The sequence below is a fragment of the Entelurus aequoreus genome, linkage group LG21 (assembly GCF_033978785.1).
Source record: "Entelurus aequoreus isolate RoL-2023_Sb linkage group LG21, RoL_Eaeq_v1.1, whole genome shotgun sequence".
Lineage (NCBI taxonomy): Eukaryota > Metazoa > Chordata > Actinopteri > Syngnathiformes > Syngnathidae > Entelurus > Entelurus aequoreus.
Window position 1 is genome coordinate 39,601,186 of NC_084751.1, and position 23,285 is coordinate 39,624,470.

The 23,285-nt window shown below is 38.1% G+C and overlaps 1 protein-coding gene across 1 annotated transcript in view; it reads left to right on the top strand.

Moving 5' to 3' along the window:
• onecut2 (one cut homeobox 2) overlaps positions 1 to 14,439 on the top strand; it is an 85,935-nt gene extending 71,496 nt beyond the window's left edge. The window contains exon 2 of the mRNA XM_062031645.1: positions 14,132 to 14,439. Within this exon, the coding sequence (XP_061887629.1) occupies positions 14,132 to 14,418 (287 nt within the window). The 3' untranslated portion in view covers positions 14,419 to 14,439. The remainder of the gene's footprint in view (positions 1 to 14,131) is intronic.
• The last annotated feature ends 8,846 nt before the right edge of the window (positions 14,440 to 23,285 follow it).

The following is a 23,285-nucleotide window of genomic DNA, read 5'->3' on the forward strand; positions in this document are numbered from 1 at the left end:
CACTATCATGTACAGTATTAACAAATATAAACATTGCATGTCAAGGCCTCGAATTTGAACTTTTTAAGGTCAAGGCATGTTGCCTTAAAGGAGGGCTCATATTTAAGGGCACCAAGGCAAACAATATTTTCTTTCAAGGCAAGGGCTCCAAAGCATGCTTGTATAATATATATATATATATAATGTATTTTATATATAGTTTTTATTCATTAATAAATGCCTACTGAAATGAAATTTTCTTATTTAAACGGGGATAGCAGATCCATTCTATGTGTCATACTTGATCATTTCGCGATATTGCCATATTTTTGCTGAAAGGATTTAGTAGAGAACATCGACGATAAAGTTCGCAACTTTTGGTCGATGATAAAAAAAAGCCTTGCCTGTACCGGAAGTAGCGTGACGTCACATGTTGAAAGGCTCCTCACATTTCCCCATTGTTTACACCAGCAGCGAGAGCGATTCGGACAGAGAAAGCGACGATTACCCCATTAATTTGAGCGAGGATGAAAGATTTGTGGATGAGGAACGTGGGAGTGAAGGATTAGAGTGCAGTGCAGGACGTGTCTTTTTTCGCTCTGACCGTAACTTAGGTACAAGCTGGCTCATTGGATTCCACACTTTCTCCTTTTTCTATTGTGGATCACGGATTTGTATTTTAAACCACCTCGGATACTATATCCTCTTGAAAATGAGAGTCGAGAACGCGAAATGGACATTCAAAGTGACTTTTATCTCCACGACAATACATTGGCGAAGCACTTTAGCTACGGAGCTAACGTGATAGCATCGTGCTTAACTGCATATAGAAACAGACGAAATAAGCCCCTGACTGGAAGGATAGACAGAAGATCAACAATACTACCAAACTCTGGACCTGTAACCACACGGTTAATGCTGTAACGCCTGGCGAAGCCAAGCAATGCTGTTGTTAACGACGTCATTGAAGCTAACTTAGCTACGGGACCTCGACAGAGCTATGCTAAAAACATTAGCTCTCCACCTACGCCAGCCAGCCCTCATCTGCTCATCAACACCCGTGCTCACCTGTGTTCCAGCGATCGGCGGCTAGCGTCGGATAGCGCGTCTGCTATCCAACTCAAAGTCCTCCTGGTTGTGTTGCTGCAGCCAGCCGCTAATACACCGACCCCACCTACAGCTTTCTTCTTTGCAGTCTCCATTGTTCATTAAAAAAATTGCAAAAGATTCACCAACACAGATGTCCAGAATACTGTGGAATTTTGCGATGAAAACAGAGCTGTTTGCATTGGGATACAATGTGTCCGAATACTTCCGCTTCAACCATTGACGTCACGCGCAAACGTCATCATACATAGACGTTTTCAGCCGGAAGTTTCCCGGGAAATTTAGAATTGCACTTTATAAGTTAACCCGGCCGTATTGGCATGTGTTGCAATGTTAAGATTTCATCATTGATATATAAACTATCAGACTGCGTGGTCGGTAGTAGTGGCTTTCAGTAGGCCTTTAATATAAACTTGTCAGCTTTTTGTCATTTCATGATGCCTTTGTCTCTGTTTACATTTTGTACAGGGAGGTATTTGTTTTAATTATTTATTTAAGTTTTTAAGTTATGTACATTCAAATGTACATGTAGATGCTGTATCGGGACAGATCCATGAAGAGTTTGAGCAGAAATATGTCGTATAGTGTAAGAAAACATGATACAACAACTGGACAGCACAGGTACCATTATCAGCTCACTATTAAATGTGAAATTAAAAAAAAATTGATTTTAATATGAAAAACAAATGTGAAAGGCTACCCATTAGGGATGGGAATCTTACAACAACTCACAATTTAATTTGATTAAAATTCTTGTGGTGACGATGCCATTCAGAATCAATTATCTGCTGACATTGCAGCAAGTGGCCTACTACAAGTGTTTTTTTTTTTGTGTTTTTTTTATTGATTTCTGAACATTTTAAATGGATTTAGCATCATACTAAAGAGGAATCATGATTTGAATGTTTTTTGTTTTTTTCCGGCACCCCTAATATTCATCCCTAGACACAAATAGATGTCGCATTTTTCTGGTAATGTGAAAAAGATTGTATTTTAACTAGAGATGTCCGATAATTGCTTTTTTGCCGATATCCGATATTCCGATATTGTCCAACTCTTAATTACCGATTCCGATATCAACCGATACCGATATATACAGTCGTGGAATTAACACATTATTATGCCTAATTTTGTTGTGATGCCCCGCTGGATGCATTAAACAATGTAACAAGGTTTTCCAAAATAAATCAACTCAAGTTATGGAAAAAAAATGCCAACATGGCACTGCCATATTTATTATTGAAGTCACAAAGTGCATTATTTTTTTTAACATGCCTCAAAACAGCAGCTTGGAATTTGGGTTATGCTCTCCCTGAGAGAGCATGAGGAGTTTGAGGTGGGCGGGGTTGGGAGTACGGGGTAGGGGGTAGCGGGGGTGTATATTGTAGCGTCCCGGAAGAGTTAGTGCTGCAAGGGGTTCTGGGTATTTGTTCCGTTGTGTTTATGTTGTGTTACGGTGCGGATGTTCTCCCGAAATGTGTTTGTCATTCTTGTTTGGTGTGGGTTCACAGTGTGGCGCATATTTGTGTTAAAGTTGTTTATACGGTCACCCTCAGTGTGACCTGTATGGCTGTTGACCAAGTATGCCTTGCATTCACTTGTGTGTGTGAAAAGCCGTAGATATTATGTGATTGGGCAGTGCCTTTAAGGTTTATTGGCGCTCTGTACTTCTCCCTACGTCCGTGTACACAGCGGCGTTTTAAAAAGTCATGCATTTTACTTTTTGAAACCGATACCGATAAATTTGAAACCGATACCGATAATTTCCGATATTACATTTTAAAGCATTTATCGGCCGATAATATCAGCAGTCCAATATTATCGGACACCCCTAATTTTAACCAACAATCTGAATTGGCCAGCCCAAGTCTTTATTAGAATAATATTGACGTGACAGAATATATTCAAAGTGTGCAGCCCGTCAGGAGAATGTTTATTTGTTACTGTAATCCAGATCAGGGAGGCAAACGATCCAAGTGAGCCTCCATATTTTCAGCGGATCCCGTCTGAACTTAGAGACACATTTAGCAGCACTCTGATTCGCACCAGAGAGCTGATGAAAGACAGAGCAACCCTGCCTTATTGATCCCATTGATCCCAGCCTCACCTTTGGAGAACATACCCCTCCCCTTTACTATCAACAACCTCTCCATTCCTCACCCTCCCCCTTGCTCTCAGACGGCTAAATTCCTTTTGAATAATATAATTGCACATTTGATCGTCACTGTAACCCCGATCAAAGGGTGGAAAAAAAGTGATTGAATCACTCAAGCGTGCTTGTTCTTCCGTGACGCCGAGGCTTGTGTGTGTTTGTGTGTGGAGCTGAGCCATTGTGATGCCTCTACTTTTACACTTAGACGTGTCTGCACTTTTTTTTTTTCAGATATTGTCTGGGGAAAACTGCTGCTGAGCTCATTTTTTTATGAAGATAAATTACGTAGGAAACAGGAGATAGTCAGAGATACGTTGGAATTTTGTTTACAGGAGAACTTCTAGCCTTTGCTCACATATATCAGGGATTCACATTGGTTTTTAACCTATTTCCATTCTGCAAGAGTGTGATCCCATTGTTTAATAATACATACATAAACACATACATACATACGTACATACACACATACATACATACACTACCGTTCAAAAGTTTGGGGTCACATTGAAATGTCCTTATTTTTGAAGGAAAAGCACTGTACTTTTCAATGAAGATAACTTTAAACTAGTCTTAACTTTAAAGAAATACACTCTATACATTGCTAATGTGGTAAATGACTATTCTAGCTGCAAATGTCTGGTTTTTGGTGCAATATCTACATAGGTGTATAGAGGCCCATTTCCAGCAACTATCACTCCAGTGTTCTAATGGTACAATGTGTTTGCTCATTGGCTCAGAAGGCTAATTGATGATTAGAAAACCCTTGTGCAATCATGTTCACACATCTGAAAACAGTTTAGCTCCTTACAGAAGCTACAAAACTGACCTTCCTTTGAGCAGATTGAGTTTCTGGAGCATCACATTTGTGGGGTCAATTAAACGCTCAAAATGGCCAGAAAAAGAGAACTTTCATCTGAAACTCGACAGTCTATTCTTGTTCTTAGAAATGAAGGCTATTCCACAAAATTGTTTGGGTGACCCCAAACTTTTGAACGGTAGTGTACACACAAACATATACATACATACACATACATACATACATACATACATACATACATACATACATACATACATACATACATACATACACACATACATATACACACACACACACATTCATAAACACAAACATACAAAAACACATACATACATACGTACATTTACACACACACACACACATTCATAAACACATACATACAAATACACATACATAAACACATACATACATACATACATACATACATACACGCATACATATACACACACACACACATTCATAAACACAAACATACAAAAACACATACATACATACGTTCATTTACACACACACACATCCATAAACACATACATACAAATACACATACATAAACACATACATACATACATGCACACATACATACATAAACATAAACACATACATACACACATACATACATACATACACACATACATACAGTACATACACAAACACATACATACAGTACATACACAAACACAAACATACATACACACATACATAAACACATTCATACATACATACATACATAAACACATACATACATACATAAACACATACATACACGTACGTACGTACGTACGTACATACATACACATATATATACACACACAGACACACATTCATAAACACATACATACAAATACTCACACACACACACACACACACACACACACATTCATAAACGCATACATACAAATTCACATGCATAAACACATACATACATACAGTACATACACACATACATACAATACATACACAAACACATACATACAGTACATACACATTCATACATACATACACACATACATACATTCATAAACACATACATACATACATAAACACATTCATACGTACACACATACATAGACAAACACATACATTCACACATACATACATACACATACATACACGAACACATACTACATACACAAACACATACATACATACATACAGACACAAACACATACATACGTACACACACACATAAATACACATATATACACACACACACACACACACACACACACACATGCCGATATCCGATATTCCGATATTGTCCAACTCTTAATTACCGATTCCGATATCACCGATACCGATATATACAGTCGTGGAATTAACACATTATTATGCCTCATTTTGTTGTGATGCCCCGCTGGATGCATTAAACAATGTAACAAGGTTTTCCAAGATAAATCAACTTAAGTTATGGAAAAAAAATGCCAACATGGCACTGCCATATTTATTATTGAAGTCACAAAGTGCATTATTTTTTTTAACATGCCTCAAAACAGCAGCTTGGAATTTGGGACATGCTCTCCCAGGGAGAGGTTGAGGTGGGTGGGGTTGGGAGCGGCGGGGTTGAGGTGGGGGGGTAGGGGGAAGCGGGGGGTGTATATTGTAGCGTCCCAGAAGAGTTAGTGCTGCAAGGGGTTCTGGGTATTTGTTCTGTTGTGTTTATGTTGTGTTACGGTGCGGATGTTCTCCCGAAATGTGTTTGTCATTCTTGTGTGGTGTGGGTTCAGAGTGTGGCGCATATTTGTAACAGTGTTAAAGTTGTTTATACGGCTACCCTCAGTGTGACTTGTATGGCTGTTGACCAAGTATGTTTGCATTCACTTGTGTGTGTGAAAAGCCGTAGATATTTTGTGATTGGGCCGGCACGCAAAGGCAGTGCCTTTAAGGTTTATTGGCGCTCTGTACTTCTCCCTACATCCGTGTACACAGTGGCGTTTTAAAAAGTCATACATTTTACTTTTTGAAACCGATACCGATAATTCCCGATATTACTTTTTAAAGCATTTATCGGACGATAATATCGGCAGTCCGATATTATCGGACATCTCTAATTGTTAGGCTTTCATGATATTTTTTAATCAGGGTTGTTCCGATCAGGGTTTTATGCTGCCGATTTTGATACCGATAATCTATGCATTACTTGTACATTTTACTCACAATCCTAATCTGAAAAAATCACAGGATAGCAGTGTAACAATTTCTTCACAAATGTTAAACTAGTTCCTTATTCCCTTTTACTATTTACAATTGTTTGATCAAAACAAATTCTTACACAGCAACTAAACAAAAGTAAAAACTACTTTTTACTGCTCTTTAAAACTATGTTGGTTTTTGCCCTGAAAGTTTTTAAACAATAACGAAAACGACGAAAAAAATTATTTTGTGAAAATGATCAGTATCGATCACATACTGACACAGCTCTTGATATCAACACTACGATATGTGCATCAATCCACCCTACTCTTACGTGTACTCTTGGCCGCAATACAGCAATAGATTTGCCTCTCTCTTGACTCTTACTAATCTACTTGTTAATTTTCTGTTAATAGCTGCTTACGTTCTGCTGCAATGCGGTTCTATCTAGGCTTCTTAAATTTTACTAAGCACGTATTTCTCATGCTGTTTCAATCTGGCTTCGCGATTAGTATACAAAAATAAATAAAGTGTCAGCCTAACGAGATCAGCTTTTGTGATCATCATTGAAAGGCATTAGTCGGCATTGACCAATCACATACTTTTTTTTATAGAAATCGACTGATTAGTGATTAGTGGCTGATCGAATGGCACATTTTTAAAGTACCAGTAGAATGAAAAAACAAGTTGACTTTGTATGCTTAATTGTGTTTCAGTGTATCCATTACATATCCAATTGTATTTACAAAGTACCGTATGTAAAAAAAAAAACTTCGAAACATTAGAAAATGCCACAACTTCAAATGGCCATTTTGAACATTTCTGCTCCGAATATCTTCAGCAATTTCCATAGATTCAACACAAAAAGACGCTAGTTGCTGCAACTTTTTTTTTAACCCTTTGTGAGTACTGTGATTGATTTTTCATCCAAACGAAATTATGTGAGCGTCCCGTCGGTCGGCAATTTGGAAATGGATTGGAAATATTACAGTAAGTGATTGTTTTATTATGGTTTATCATGAATTGGTTAACGCGGACCCCGACTTAAAAAAGTTGAAAAACTTATTCGGGTGTTACCATTTAGTGGTCAATTGTACGGAATATGTACTGTACTGTGCAATCTACTAATAAAAGTTTCAATCAATCAATCAATGGTTAGTTTGTATGTTAGCACTTAGCAATGCTACTGATGCTAGTGTCACAATACAGCTGCATCCGTTAAGCACTCGGCTTCTAAAACTGCCCATCCTCTTTGTGTTCGGGCTCAAAAATATAAGGTCCTGGATCCTAATTTGTCCCAAAGTAATCGTTGTCGGCTCTCGCAAAGTCTGCAGGATTAGCATTGTTGTTGATGGGGAAGGGATCTGTGGGTCCTAATGCTACGTCACGGATCACGGAGAGCATTATCTCTCAAAATGGTTTGGGAATCTCTGAGATTGATACTATTTTAATAATATCCATTGGCTAACTTTGGAATTCTTTTGGTGTCATAAATCAGATATATATGATAATAGCTTCAATATAGAGGCAACTTGTCTTTGCATTCTACTGGTACTTTAAGTATTGTGGAGAAGATTGTGTAATACTTCTGAATCATTTAATACAATGAACCAACAACCATTGGTTTTAAGCAAGCATAATATATTATCCCCTTTATTACCCATTCATCCATCCATTTTCTACCGCTTGTCCCTTTCGGGGTCGCGGGGGTTGCTGGAGCCTATCTCAGCTGCATTCGGGCGGAAGGCGGGGTACACCCTGGACAAGTCCCCGCCTCATCGCAGGGCCAACACAGATAGACAGACAACATTCACACTCACATTCACACACTAGGGCCAATTTAGTGTTGCCAATCAACCTTATGAAAAATATTTAAAAAATAAGGAGCTTTTTTTTTTTTAAATTGCGTAACATATTGATCATTAGTTTACTTTGAAATTCATTAGTAAACACTGTATAGACCAGGGAACGGCAACCAAAAACGTCGAAAAAGGACCAAAAATACAAAAAACTAATCTGTCTAGAACCGCAAAAAATGTAAACCCTTATATAAGTCTTATAATGAAGGCAACACGTGACATATTAGCTGTAATAGTCTACTATCAAAATTACTATGTGTGGCAGGCTGAAGCAAATCTTCGTTGACAGAAATGTTGAAATGTACTGTAATATCTATTATGCACATTTTTACAACATTAGAAACCATTAGCAAATCAGAGTCTACTCAGAAGGTGAGATAATTGGAAATGACTGGCTTTTAATGGCCAAAGGTATAGATGTGTGAGTCCAAGTTAAAGGAAACTTTTAATAGATTTATTACAATCTTTGGCAAGCTAGGTAATGTTTGCTGTGGTCTGGAACAACATTGCACACAAACAACTATCTGAAATGCAGCCAATAATACATATAGATAATGTGTCATGAGACATGCAAAACTAAGTTATATACAAAGAGGATACAAGTAAAAGATATGATATGAGCTCAAACATACCTACAGATGAGGCATAATGATGCACTGACCAAATATGCCTGATTAGCACGCCACACAAGTTAATAACATCAACAAAGCGCACCTTTGTGAATTCACGCACAGTATAAAACGCTTGGTGGGCAAAATGAGACAAAGTAGGAGTGGAGGATTTTACATGTAAACAAACTGTTGCGTCACAGTCCACACTATGGCGAGTTCAAGAACCGCCGAAATTAGTAGGACAAAACGATGTTCACCAAATAGTCTCATCAGTGAAGCATACACACAAACATATTAAACATGTCATGTTTGTCCTCAAACAAAAAACCTACTAAAACAAAAAAAATATTTTCTCCCATCTTTTCCCGTTTTCAATCCTTTTTTAAAAATGCTCCAGGGAGCCACTAGGGTGGCACTAAAAAGCCGGATTGCTGACCCCCGGTATAGACTGTTTAGCCCTAAAAAAAAACCCCACCTCTGATGGAATGGTAGTTAATTTATGTTGTTTTTGTTGTCACCTCCAACACACACTGCCAATGTGTTTGTGCATACGTGTGTTTGTGTGAGATGCTCCAAAGCTATACTTGAGGGTGAACATGAACAGTGTGACAAAAAGCTGAAAAGAGGCAAGAGGAAGAGTGTTACAGGGAGAGCTTCCCCTTACATAATAGTCGTGTCACCGGATTGAGCCCTCAAACATAATTTGTATTGATTGGTCGGCTTGTGACTTGTGCATACTTAATTCAAAGAGCTAATCAAATCAAATCCCCTTACACCTCCTGCTCCTGGCCTGACTGAGAAACAAGTGCAGACACCTTAGAGAGATTGCTGCATATGACGTCATATCCGTTTTTCTTCTTCGCGGCTTAATTCACATGACGGTCAACCAACTTGAGCGTAGCATTGAAACAAGTGAGAGTGAGTGTGGAGTTTGAGTTTGTGTTTTCTGTTCTGTTCTTGGGTGTTCCAATCGTTCAAATAGAGATATAGGAAACAGCTTTCATAGAGTGGTTCATAAAGGTAATAACGTCAGAAAAACCCCAAAAATAAAATATCACTTTCATCATCTTGTGGAATACAATCGAACCATGCTTGTGTCTGCAGTGATCACTTTGTAAAATGTTTGTTTGAACACTTGATTTGTTTGAGAAACTTTCTGTGATGCAATCGAGTTTATTTTCTACTATATTAGTAGTGTTTGATAACAGAATTAAACGTAAGAAAAGGACAAAAGATCGCGTTAGTTTGTGTTCTTTTGTGGTTGCTATGCCGAAATATGAAGACATGGTTGTGCAAATAAACTAATGTTACAATAAGTCTTATTATTAAATGTGGAGGGGGGGCGTGGTCTGCGGGCCTGCCGCGGAGCGGGGTGTGTAAGGACCGGCCTCGAAAGCACAGCTGGCAGGTGATTGGATTACCCAGCTGGGGCTGATCATCCAATCACCTGCCATGCTTATTAGAAGCAGACACTGTTGTTGGGAGTTGGAGTTATGCAGCAGACGCACACTGGACATTCAAGGACTGAAAAGTCATCAAGCAGAGTTGTGACCTGGTGTGTTAGCACAATAAAAGATTGTTCAACCCAGACCCCCGGGCTTCCGAGCAGATCTATTTCGGTCAGGAGAACCCACAAGAGGGAAACCTCTACATTAAATATTGTGATTGTTGGTCCAATCCACCGTATTTTCATCGTCCATAACAGAAAGCAAAGTGCTTTATTCGACACTGATGACCACATCACAGCGACTTTGGTGATATTTGTTAACATCAAGAAAATATCCTTAATACCATTAATGAAGTAGATAAATAAATCTATCACAGGTTCAACAGCATAAACTGAATTATGATATTGCTAGCAATCATTGCTGAACAACAGGGACATTTATAGCTAAATAATGAGACAAAATATGAACTTCACACCATCGAAACGACTGCAGACATGAATTGTAGATGAGACTAATATATGTAGAAGGAAATCAACTGCAAACAAACGTATCCTTTTTCTCAATAGCGTCACTATCACAGCAGCACGGCACTCGTTATGTCAATCAAATACGGTACTTAGCGATGCACAAATAAATCCAGCTTTGTCTCTCACCGATTGTTTAATTTGTGGACCCCTCTAAATACCGTGAGAGTCAAATGAAATGAGGTTGTAGCGAGCAGAACGTCTTGGTGATGATCAATTAATTAAATCATGAAAATAAATATAGTGTAAATTAAAACATTTAGTTTTAATGATTGCTTATATATTTGCCAATAAACCTTTCAAAATACGCCCAAATCTGCACTGATTTAGGTAAATAAGCCTAATGGGACTATAGACCATCGCCTGAAACCCAGAAGTGCCTTTAGATCACGTGATTGCAACCCAGCTGTAGATAAATATAGAGATTAAAACAATAATTTACAGTACTTTCTGTGACCATACATAGATGACTGAAAACAGTGATGAACTTAAACAAATATTAAACTTGGACAACCCTACTTTGATGTAACGAAGTCAAATATCACACTAGGTATTTGGTAAATTGCTATGATATAATTGCATTAAAGTATTCCATCCATTCATTCTACATGCATTTTTCTCAATGGTGTGGCAACAGCAGTTTCCATCAACATGCAGTGTTCAAAGGAAACAAACTGGTGCATCACATTTTCCCATAAAGTGTGCTTTTTCAGGCAATGTTCTTAGTGTGCATATTTACATGGTGTGTAGCAATCAGTATTATTTATTACCATTTACGTATTAACAAGAGTTTGTCCTCAGTTTGTTGTTTTTCTTGCAGATTTCAGTTTGTCATCGCATCTCTGAGTATAAATCATATATATTTTATTTTGTAGTTAAACATTTACAGTAATCTCCATAGCAATGTGATTGCTAAAAAGATTTAAATAACAAAATGTGAAGCATGGTTAAGGGAACTGGCACTTCTTTCATCCTATAGACCAGAGCTATTCCACTGGTGGCCAGGGGGCCAATGACGACGATAATGACACCAGACCGGCCCACGAGTTCAGTAAGAAAAAACTTGGAAACATTTTTGCAGCAGATTCCTAGAAAACACTAAAGCACTTTCATATGGATGATCTTTGACTAGCTTTTTTGTAGTAGGTCCTTAAAAACAGCATATTCTTAGGAATATACAAAATAAGAATCCTAGTGAATAGAGAAGTCTGGCCCCTGGTCCTTAGTTCTCTGGAAATGTGGCCCCCCAAAACAATTGAGTTGACCAGCCCTGATTCTGGTTCCAAAATAGGGGGCATGGTATCAGATGTGCTGTCATGTTTAACTAATAATAGCCTCTCACAGAATTCATATTTAATGTCTGAGGGGTACGCAAAAACCCCATCGGATTAATCACAAGACAAGATGAAACTCGTAAGAATAATTCGGATTAATTGTTCTAATCGATTGACAGGCCTAAAAAAATTATGCTATTTTGTTATTGTTTGTCCAAAAATAAGAACTATGTTGCACAATATGGACGATATAAAACGTTGTCTACATCGCTAAAAGAAAAATCTAAGAAAGAGAATCCCTCTGCCATCTTCCACTAGTTTTTTAAATATATAAATCGCCCATTTGAATATTCCCTTCTCTTCTCCGACTCTCTTGTCGTCATTTGGGATGTCTGTTGTGATTTCCCTTCCTGGTTCGATGACCCGCCCTATCTTGCCTCTGATTGGCCTGTCCGTAATGTTTTGCCCTTATCTTAACCAATCGTGACTCATCAGAGTAAACCAACCAACCAATCATGGATTTTCTTATACGTAAACCAACCAACCATCATTGATGTTTCCCGTATAGTTTGTCCCCTGCCCGTGGAGTTGCTTCGCTACATAGTTAAGTTAATCATTTTTAATGGAAAACCGTAGTTTTTACCACTGGATTATCAAAAACCGTACTCATTACGGGAAAACCGTAGTTGTCGACAGGTATGGCAAAGAGACGGATCAAGATTTTAACACGCATTGTGAGTCGGAAAACACTGAAAATATTTGTTTGTTTTTTCACAAAGATAAAGAAGACGGATTTCCGACTATAGACGGAAAAATCACATGCCTGTTCTAAATCACTAATCCTCGCCTTCATGGCAGAAAATAAACTGTTTCTCACAAGTATATTATCACTGGAGGATGAGGAATAGCGAAACATGCTGCACAACACCCGATAGGAGTATCCAAAAAAAGCATTGCAAAACGCTAAGCTAGAACAAGGGTGGGCATATCGATAAAAATACCGACAGTAATGATATCAAATATAGTATCAGTTAATAGTCGATACTACAGAGATTAAAATGATATCTTAGTTATCACAAAATCCTTTTTTGTCACTTTTTTTTATTGTTTACAAACGCATAAAATAAGAGCCAATAGCAGTAGTTTAATACCCTTTGTAATAAAATGGAAATTATTTGAATTGTTACACTGCCATTCTGTGTTTTTGTCTGATTATAATTGTGATCAAAAATTGAATTATTCACCGGTCTTGAAAATGTTTAGCATTAGCATTGGTATGCTCATTACTGCCCCTGCAACTACTTGGTATTGGATCAATACCCATTTTTGTAGTATCGACCATACCAATTTTATGTATCCAAACAAAAGAAAAATAAGTATTTATTATATTTTTACAGAAGAGTAGATAAAACCATCTTACAACAGAAAGTAACCAGCTATTAACAGTAAATTTGCAAGTAGATTAATAATAATTTTAACAAATGTTAAGCCTTTTAACTGGTTTTAAAATGGTTCTATTATCATGTACCGTATTTTTCGGGGTATAAGTCGCGCCGGAGTATAAGTCGCACCGGCCGAAAATGCATAATAAAGAAGGAAAAAAAACAATATAAGTCGCATTTTTTGGGGAAATTTATTTGATAAAACCCAACACCAAGAATCGACATTTGAAAGGCAATTTAAAATAAATAAAGAATAGTGAACAACAGGCTGAATAAGTGTACGTTATATGAGGCATAAATAACCAACTGAGAACGTGCCTGGTATGTTAACGTAACATATTATGGTAAGAGTCATTCAAATAACTATAACATATAGAACATGCTATACGTTTACCAAACAATCTGTCACTCCTAATCGCTAAATCCCATGAAATCTTATACGTCTAGTCTCTTACGTGAATGAGCTAAATAATATTATTTGATATTTTACGGTAATGTGTTAATAAGTTCACACATAAGTCGCTCCTGAGCATAAGTCGCCAAACTATGAAAAAAACTGTGACTTATAGTCGGAAAAATACGGTATATGGTATTCGTATTGTTCTCGCAAGAGGTTTGCAATATCAATTTCAGGCCATATCACCCACCCCTAATAAAACTTACTGTAGTAATAACAAAACAGGGATCTACTACAGATACAATAATTTTCTCTGAAATATTAGACTTTCTGCAAGCAAGCAATACTGAATCTAACTCATGTTTTGTGTCCTTTTCCCCATCGTCCATAGCGTGCAAACGGAAGGAACAGGACACAGCGAAGGACCGCAACACACCAAAGAAATCTCGGTTGGTCTTCACCGACCTGCAGAGGCGCACCCTGCTGGCCATTTTCAAGGAAAACAAGAGGCCTTCCAAGGAGATGCAGCTCACCATTTCACAGCAGCTGGGCCTCGAACTCACCACTGTCAGCAACTTCTTCATGAACGCCCGCCGCCGGAGCCTGGACAAATGGACAGACGACGGATCCAGTCCCGGCGGCCAATCTTCGGCGTCCAGCACTTGTACCAAAGCGTGATGATATGTGGATGAGATGACAGGGAAGGGGGGGGGGGTTAGGGTAGGGGGCGTAGGTCGAGGTTTAGCCTGATCTCCCAAGCATAGCGGGAAACCAAACGTTTTACACGTTTTTTTGTTTTTGAGAGGGGCTGCTCACTGTGACCGCTTATTTTTAGCCAAACCGCCTTTTTCAAACTCATCATGACTCCATCTACAAGCTGAAGAATGATCTCTTCCTTAGAAGAAAAAAAAATATATTGTTGCTGGGACAAGAAACCGATACACTAGCACGAAAACCAAAGACGAGAGGACGATATATGTTTTCTATTATGCAATATAAGCTAGGAACCAACCATTGAAAGCTTTATAACGACAGAATGTGCTTAGAATCAAAGTGAGAATTTCCTCCAATTTATTTTTGACCAAACCAAAGAAGTTGTCCTGACAACACCCCAAGTGAGTGACCTAGTTCCTTGACCACGGAAGTAAGCGTTTTTGGCAAACTCACAAAGGTTTCGCTGGGTTCATTTGGCCCTCGGCTTCACGTACAGCGACAGAGAACCAAAGTCATTTCTTCTTGTGCTTTTGCCGTTTTCGAGCATCTTTTAAAGCGACAGTCATACCTATGACAGAAAGCAGAGAATGATTAGGAAATGGCTAAATATGCAAGCACAAACACACAAGAAACCTTCCTCACATTTTGAGCCAACATGTAGAACCGCAAGTTTCCAGTGGAGTCCAACGGATACGAATACTGTAACGTACTTGAGCACAAATGTCGAAGCACATTTTTCTTTGCAATAGAACCGGGGCTCACCTCCAAGCCGAGTGGTTTTCACATCTTAGAAAACTCAGGATGCCATTTTTTTCTAAACAGTGGCTGAAATCCACTCTGCGTTCTACAGTCATCGAGTCATACACAACAACGTACACTTTTTACGGAATGACAGACATGGTCAAGCTAAACCGACGGCTGCGCTTCCCCATCTTTTTTCTTACCACGCATTAGCATTAGCACAATCATAAACTAGGACAAACAGACCTGTAAAGGCAGTCCCACCGTCGCTCATATTGTTTAGATTTTAGCTATTAGTCGTGTAAAGCCGTAAAGAACCGTCGTCTCGGCAAATGGTTCTTGGAAAAAGTACATATACAAGCATTATCCGATATGTTTGATTGCCCTTAAAGACAGCGGTACACTTAAGGGCTATCAAATATTCTAGTTCTTCCTTTTTGGTGTAAGCGTTAATGCCTTTTTGGAAGACTGCCATCCAAACACCACAGAGACCAGCAGCCCGTTTGATCCCACGGGGGAGCCGACCTGCTCAGGCGAATCAGGGCCTTTGTAATAGTAAAAGAGGACAATCTAAAGACGATGCCTGGCAAGTCCGTCTCTTACCGCGGGTCACTGGGCTGGAAAACAATAGGACAAGTCATAAACGCCACAGACAAATCGTGTTGAGTCCTAAAGACTTCAAATCATCAACATTTGTTCGCAGGTTAACTTTATTCAAACGTCACCCCAGCAATCGCAGATTAGGAAATTCCATGTAACAGCCTTTTCCCATACCATGTAAATACTAACACCCAGCAGCACCCACAATGTTTCACTACACAATCACCTCATCAATCATCTCTCACACGAGCTATCAAACCAAAAAAAGAGCAACCAAACCAAAGCAAAAGGCGCCAGTCAGCAGCCCCTCCTCCTTTAGAAGACCCAGGCGGAGTCCCAGCCTGGTTAGAAGCAAGCCAAAGGCTCAAGAACGATTTAAGATTTAAAAATGGACACTTGTGACTTTTTCTATTTATTGACAAATCGAAACCAAAGAAAACCCTTTTTCTGCACCTAACTGTTCCGACAAGCGAACCGAAGATGGAAGAGAATTACTACCAAAAACCAACAAAAAGATTTTTTAAAAATGTTCAAAAAAAAACAAACAAAAAAAAAAAAAGTGGAGGCGGAAATGTCAAGGACTGAGGACGACGTTGCGAGGAAGAGGAACGGACGACATCAGGATAAGTAGCTTTTGTTCTGGCCGAGATCGCGTCAGGTCTGGCCAAGTCTCGGAACTGAAAAGGGTAAAAAAAAAACACACGAGAAAGACGGAAGGATGTTCTTCCCTTTCCGGCCCGGAACATTAATGTGTCTCTCACGGTTGAAGAGTGTCTTTAACGTGTGCCTATGCAGTTTTTCAAAGAACAAAAAAAATGGTTAAAACGAAAACGAACAACAGAAACCTCATCAGCTAACAAACCAAAGATTCACTGTTGACTCCAGTAGCAGTTCTCCTCCTCTTGGAAAGGAAAAGCAGCTTCCCTAACCGCTGAAGGTTGGTTGTACGCACCGGTCGCCCGATTTCTTCCATTTCATATTCTAGAAACCAAAAAAATGTCTGAGTTTGTGCTAAGACAATTAGTCATAAAAGTAGGGTAAAAGCGATAGCTAGCTAGCAAGTATGTGGGTTCAATCTTTCTGGAGATTGATTTATTCTTAATGGGTAGCATTATTTTTTTACAAATCATGCGAATAACCACAAATAAAGGAATTTGTTCAGCCGTTAGCCTTAGCAGTTAGCTTCTTCACAAGGCATGTCTACCTCCAAGCTCCCAGGGTCCGACGCGGACTATTTACCGTATTAATTTGAGCAATTGGCAGCTCAACAATTAGTCGTAATAAAAGTAGGGTAAAAGCGATAGCTAGCTAGCAAGTATGTGGGTTCAATTCTTTCTGGAGATTGATTTATTTTTAATAGGTAGTATTTTCTGGGGAATAAACACAAATAAAGGAATTTTTTCAGCCGTTAGCCTTAGCCGTTAGCTTCTTCACAAGGCATGTCTACCTCCAAGCTCCCAGGCTCCGACGCGGACTATTTACCGTATTAATTTGAGAAATTGGCAGCTGAACAATTAGCCGTAATAAAAGTAGGGTAAAAGCGATAGCTAGCTAGCAAGTATGTGGGTTCAATTATTTTTGGAGATTGATTTATTTTTAATAGGTAGCATTTTTTGGAGAATAACCACAGTTAAAGGAATTTGTTCAGCCATTAGCCTTAGCAGTTAGCTTCTTCACAAGGCATGTCTACCTCCAAGCTCCCAGGGTCCGACACGGACTATTCACCGTATTAATTTGAGCAATTGGCAGCTCAACAAGTAGCCGTAATAAAAGTAGGGTAAAAGCGATAGCTAGCTAGCAAGTATGTGGGTTCAATTCTTTCTGGAGATTGATTTATTTTAAATAGGTAGCATTTTTTTTAGAATAACCACAAATAAAGGAATGTGTTTAGCCATTAGCCTTAGCCGTTAGCTTCTTCACAAGGCATGTCTACCTCCAAGTTCCCAGGCTCCGACGCAGACTATTTACCGTATTCATTTGAGAAATTGGTAGCTCAACAATTAGCCGTAATAAAAGTAAGGTAAAAGCGATAGCTAGCTAGCAAGTACGTGGGTTCAACTCTTTCTGGAGATTGATTTATTTTTAATAGGTAGCATTTTTTTTTAGAATAACCACAAATAAAGGAATGTGTTTAGCCATTAGCCTTAGCCGTTAGCTTCTTCACAAGGCATGTCTACCTCCAGGCTCCCAGGCTCCGACGCAGACTAATTACCGTATTAATTTGAGCAATTGGTAGCTCAACAAATAGCCGTATATAAAAGTAAGGTAAAAGCGATAGCTAGCTAGCAAGTATGTGGGTTCAATTCTATTTTTAATAAGTAGCATCTTTTTTTACAAATCATGAGAATAACCACAAATAAAGGAATTTGTTCATTAGCCTTAGCCGTTAGCTTCTTCACAAGGCATGTCTACCTCCAAGCTTTCAGGCTCCGACGCAGACTATTTACCGTATTAATTTGAGGAATTGGCAGCTCATAAACAAACAAAAACATTGCTAACTGACTACGTTGCTTCCCTCGTTCATGTTTTGCTTCCATCGAGTCAGCCATGAAACGTTGACGTTTCTTCGGACTTGTCGCTAATCTACCGCACTTCCTACAGCTAAAAGAGCGAATTAAACGCTGTATTAAGTGTGTCGTTCACACCAAAGACCGTTTTTTTGTACTAGTAGACTTAGGCCCCGTTTACACTAAGGTTATCCAGGGTAAATCCCACCTAACATTATCCTTGTCCACACACACACAATGGTCGTTTAAGACCCCCTCCGTCAGCCGGCGCAACGCGACCTAATACGCATGCGCGGAAAATGCGCACGTCATAGTCACCTCCAGTGTTGCTTTGTGTGCAAGTTCTTAAGTTTAACTTATCTGAACAATATCCAGTGTTGTGGTATTTTAGTTAACTGGGGCCCTAATGTAGTGAATCACGCCTGAGCCATCATAAATTAATCAAATCTTTATTGGACACGAAAGTACACAATGTGACAAAGAACATTTGACAACAATCAATCTAGGGATCTAGATATCTGGTCAGGACGCCTTCACCTTCATTGTCCAATCGTTTTTGGTGACTTTATATACTCTGGACCTAGACGTTGAGTCCACGACATACATGGCGGACAATAACTGATACAGTCTGCTTTGCCAGTCCGAGCGCATTCGCCGTTTTCCGTAGTCTTCCCTCCACGGCCAGGTAATACCAAAGCACACGTTACCTTTTTTATCACATCCACGAGAGCCCGCATTCTCGTTGGCGCTCCTTCGACAAATGGACAAAGTTTTTTTGGTAAGTAGAATCACAGCCGACCCGGACATTCGAAAGTTCTCTTGCCATCCGAGAAGTGTTGTATCCCAAATAGCTGCAATGGCTTTCTCTTAAGGTATTCATGTGTGATTTCCACAAGGGTCTGTCGACTCCATATTTCCAGTGGTTAGCTCCGAGTTCCGAAACCGCTTTGTTATGAAGCTGGCTGTGACGCGTTCTTTCTGACGTGAGGCGCGGTCTTTCTGGCGTGGCTTCCTCTCCGAACTCAGTTTGTAAACGATCAATGAGTCCATACAAAGCTAAGAACCGGAGATTCAAGAAATACACGGCGCACTTACTGTCAGGTTCCAACACTGATGACATCTATTAAACAAGACAAGAGGCAAAGAATCAAACAGAGACAAAATTCAATGTGGTTCAGTGAGGAGAAACGTGCACATCTGTACCCTTGCACAGTGTCATTACGTTCTGCCAAAAGATTGCGCGCCTCCTTCTTTTATTTTGGACCCTCCCTGACCACGTGGCCACCACTGTTTCCAAAGGACAAAGGTCGCAAAAAATTCACAGAAAAGGTCGTAAACTATTCACAGGAAAGGTCAGTTCAAAAAGAGTTTGTAAAATAGTTGAAAAAGAGTTCCATAAAAGAGTTCGTAAAATACTTCAAAAAGAGGTCGTCTGGAAATTGGGCAGATCCTGTCATCTCTCCGCTCTGAAGTCCTTGGGCCAGAACAACATCCTTCTTACTCTTGGTAGGTTTCAAAGACAGCCTTTTGTCTTCTTGTCAGGAACTCAATGTAATGCAAAGTTTTTGTGATAATTTAGAAACAATTATTCTAACACTTACCCGTGTAAAAATTTGTCCGAGGAGAGGAACCTTAAACGCTGGTTTGGTGTGGCCGAAACGGGGCTTAGGCTAAACGGTTATTCGTTTAAGGGGTTATCCGGCTTAGTGTAGACAGAGCCTAAAAAAATGCGGGTATAGTTGAAATCCAGTTGATTAGCATAATGTAGGTAGCTTGTTAGCACAAAAACTCACAATGCACATTAGCTGGATCTTCAAGGGGAGGGGAACTCTGCTGCCTTTCCGTGGTGTACGACAACAGTACACGGAAGCAAAATGACACAACTTCACTGAGAGAAACTGCTCAAATATCGGTCAAATAGCTTTAACCTTCATTTTTCTCTATTTCTGTATGTATAGCTTCTAGTCCAAAGAGATACGGCCACCCGCCCGGGCCCGCCCATCCTGTTGACCACGCCCAGTGGAGGCAGGGGCGGCGGGGGGGCGGTGGCGGCTATTTTCCTTTTCTGACTGGAAAATACGATATGAAACCAAAAAAAAAAAAAAAAAAAAAATGTTCCAAAGAGGTTTTCATTGCTTGTTTGCTCCAAGTACCGTATTTTTCGGAGTATAAGTCGCACCGGAGTATAAGCCGCACCGGCCAAAAATGCATAATAAAGAAGGAAAAAAACATATATAAATCGCATTTTTGGGGGAAATTTATTTGATAAAAGCCAACACCAAGAATAGACATTTGAAAGGCAATTTAAAATAAATAAAGAATAGTGAACAACAGGCTGAATAAGTGTACGTTATATGAGGCATAAATAACCAACTGAGAACGTGCCTGGTATGTTAACGTAACATATTATGGTAAGAGTCATTCAAATAACTATAACATATAGAACATGCTATACGTTTACCAAACAATCTGTCACTCCATGAAATCTTATACGTCTAGTCTCTTACGTGAATGAGCTAAATAATATTACTTGATATTTTACGGTAATGTGTTAATAATTCCACACATAAGTCGCTCCTGAGTATAAGTCGCACCCCCGGCCAAACTATGAAAAAAACTGCGACTTATAGTCCGAAAAATACGGTACTTAAAAATGATTTGCCAATAATCACGTCTAGTATTATTACCACTACATTCTTACTTATATGTCTTTTTATTTATGTTTTTAATCGTAATTAATTTAAGCGAACAAATTTTGTTGCCAAATCTCCCTGAACCTTTTACCCTTTTTGATGAAGTTTAGCTTTGCCAAAGTTTACATCATTTTTTTTTTTTTTTTTTCCGTTTGATGCTGTATTTATTTATGAAGTGTTTAGAACACTCTAGGTTTGTACTTGATGATAATTTAATGCTATTTAATTAGATGTAATTGTTTTTTAATGAATATTTATGTATTTAAGAATGTTAGTTGCATCAAAGATGCAGTGCTTATGCCAGGCCTTTTTAAATTATTCCTAGTTTAGCAAATAAAAACAAAATGTTTTAATAACTGCTTACAGTAGACTTAATGACAGAACAATGTAGAAATGTCAACGTAGATTTACAAACCTTTTGAATGTCCACACTTCTGCACCATGTCTAGTATTCTTTGTCATTTTTCAGCAAAGTTTTATAGGAGCCCAACAATGATGAGCACTGCATCGATTTGTTTCTGTCTGCTAATTTATTGATTGATTTGGAATTTCTTTTGCATTTCGCTGATCATTGTTGTAAAGGCGATGGATTTCAGGCTGATGTTTTTGATGGGGGGGAAAAAAATGGGGGTTGATGTAAACTTAACTACCAAAGATAACTGGAATCCTTGAGAGCTCACATCCCGGTGAAGGAATTATTCATACAGAGGACTTACTGTACGTACACGTGCATCTCAGTAAAATGACAATATCATTCAAAAGAAGAATAAAAAGTTCATTACAGATGAGCAATTTAAAAGGCCCGGAGAGTTTTTGCAGTTTATTCACTGATTAAAGCGTAAAGTCATAGTTTAAAACATAGGAAAAGTGTTTGTTGATAAAATACTTCATTTTTTTTACTATATGCCAATAACTATTTCGATTTTGACAGGAAAAAATGCGTATCTTTTAAACGTTATTATATAATCATACCAAATATTACATTATTATATAGCCGGCCTGGGTAATTATTTTGACTCGGGGGGCCAAATTTAGAGAAAAAGAATGTGTCTGGGGGCCGGTATATCTATCTATCTATGTATACAAAATATACATATATATATATATATATGTATGTGTATATATATATATATATATATATATATATATATATATATATATATATATATATATATATATATATATATATATATATATATATATATATATATATATATATATACACATATACACACACACACACATATACTGTGTGTGTATATATATATATATACATATATATATATATAAATATATATACATATACTGTGTGTGTGTATATATATATATATATATATATATATATATATATATATATATATATATATATATATACATATATCGTGCGCACGAGATACTGTCTCGTGTGCACAAGATAGTTTTTCGTGCGCACGAGATACATGTCAAAAAAAAAAAAAAAAATGTTTTATTTTTTTAGACATGTATCTCGTGCGCAAGATAAACTTTCTCGTGCGAACGAGATATATGTCTAAAAAAAAATTTAAAAAATGTTTTTTTAATTTTTTTACAACTTTATAAAGTTTCTCATGCGCACGAGATAGTTTATCTTGTGCACGAGATACATGTCTAAAAAAAAATTATAAAAAATGTTTTTAATTTTTTTACAACTTCATAAAAAGTTTCTCGTGCGCACGAGATAGTTTATCTTGCGCACGAGATACATGTAAAAAAAAAAAATGTATTTATTTTTTTAGACATGTATCTCGTGCGCAAGATAAACTTTCTCGTGCGAACGAGATACATGTCTAAAAAAAAAATTTTTAAATGTTTTTTTAATTTTTTTACAACTTTATAAAAAGTTTCTCGTGCGCACGAGATAGTTTATCTTGCGCACGAGATACATGTCTAAAAAAAAATTACAAAAAAAAAATTATAAACATTTTTTTTTCCCCCATGTCCTTAGGTTATTGCCTGCATGCATAATTTTAATACATTTTTAAAACGCTGCCCTTACTGCGATGTGGCCCTCAATGAAAACAAGTTTGGCACCCCTGGTTTAAAAAAAAAGTGGTCCCTCGCTTTTTGTTAGTAACGCGTTCCGAAAAGTTTAACAATAACCCAACCTTACGTAAACTGAACTAATTTTTTACCGAGGTTTCAATTGAACTACTAAAATAAATATGAACATTTATTGAGATGCACTTGTAGCAGAAAGTTCACCTAAAACCTACGCTGACCTAAATATTTGTATGAGTTATTTCAATAGACTAATATTAGACTAACTCTCCCA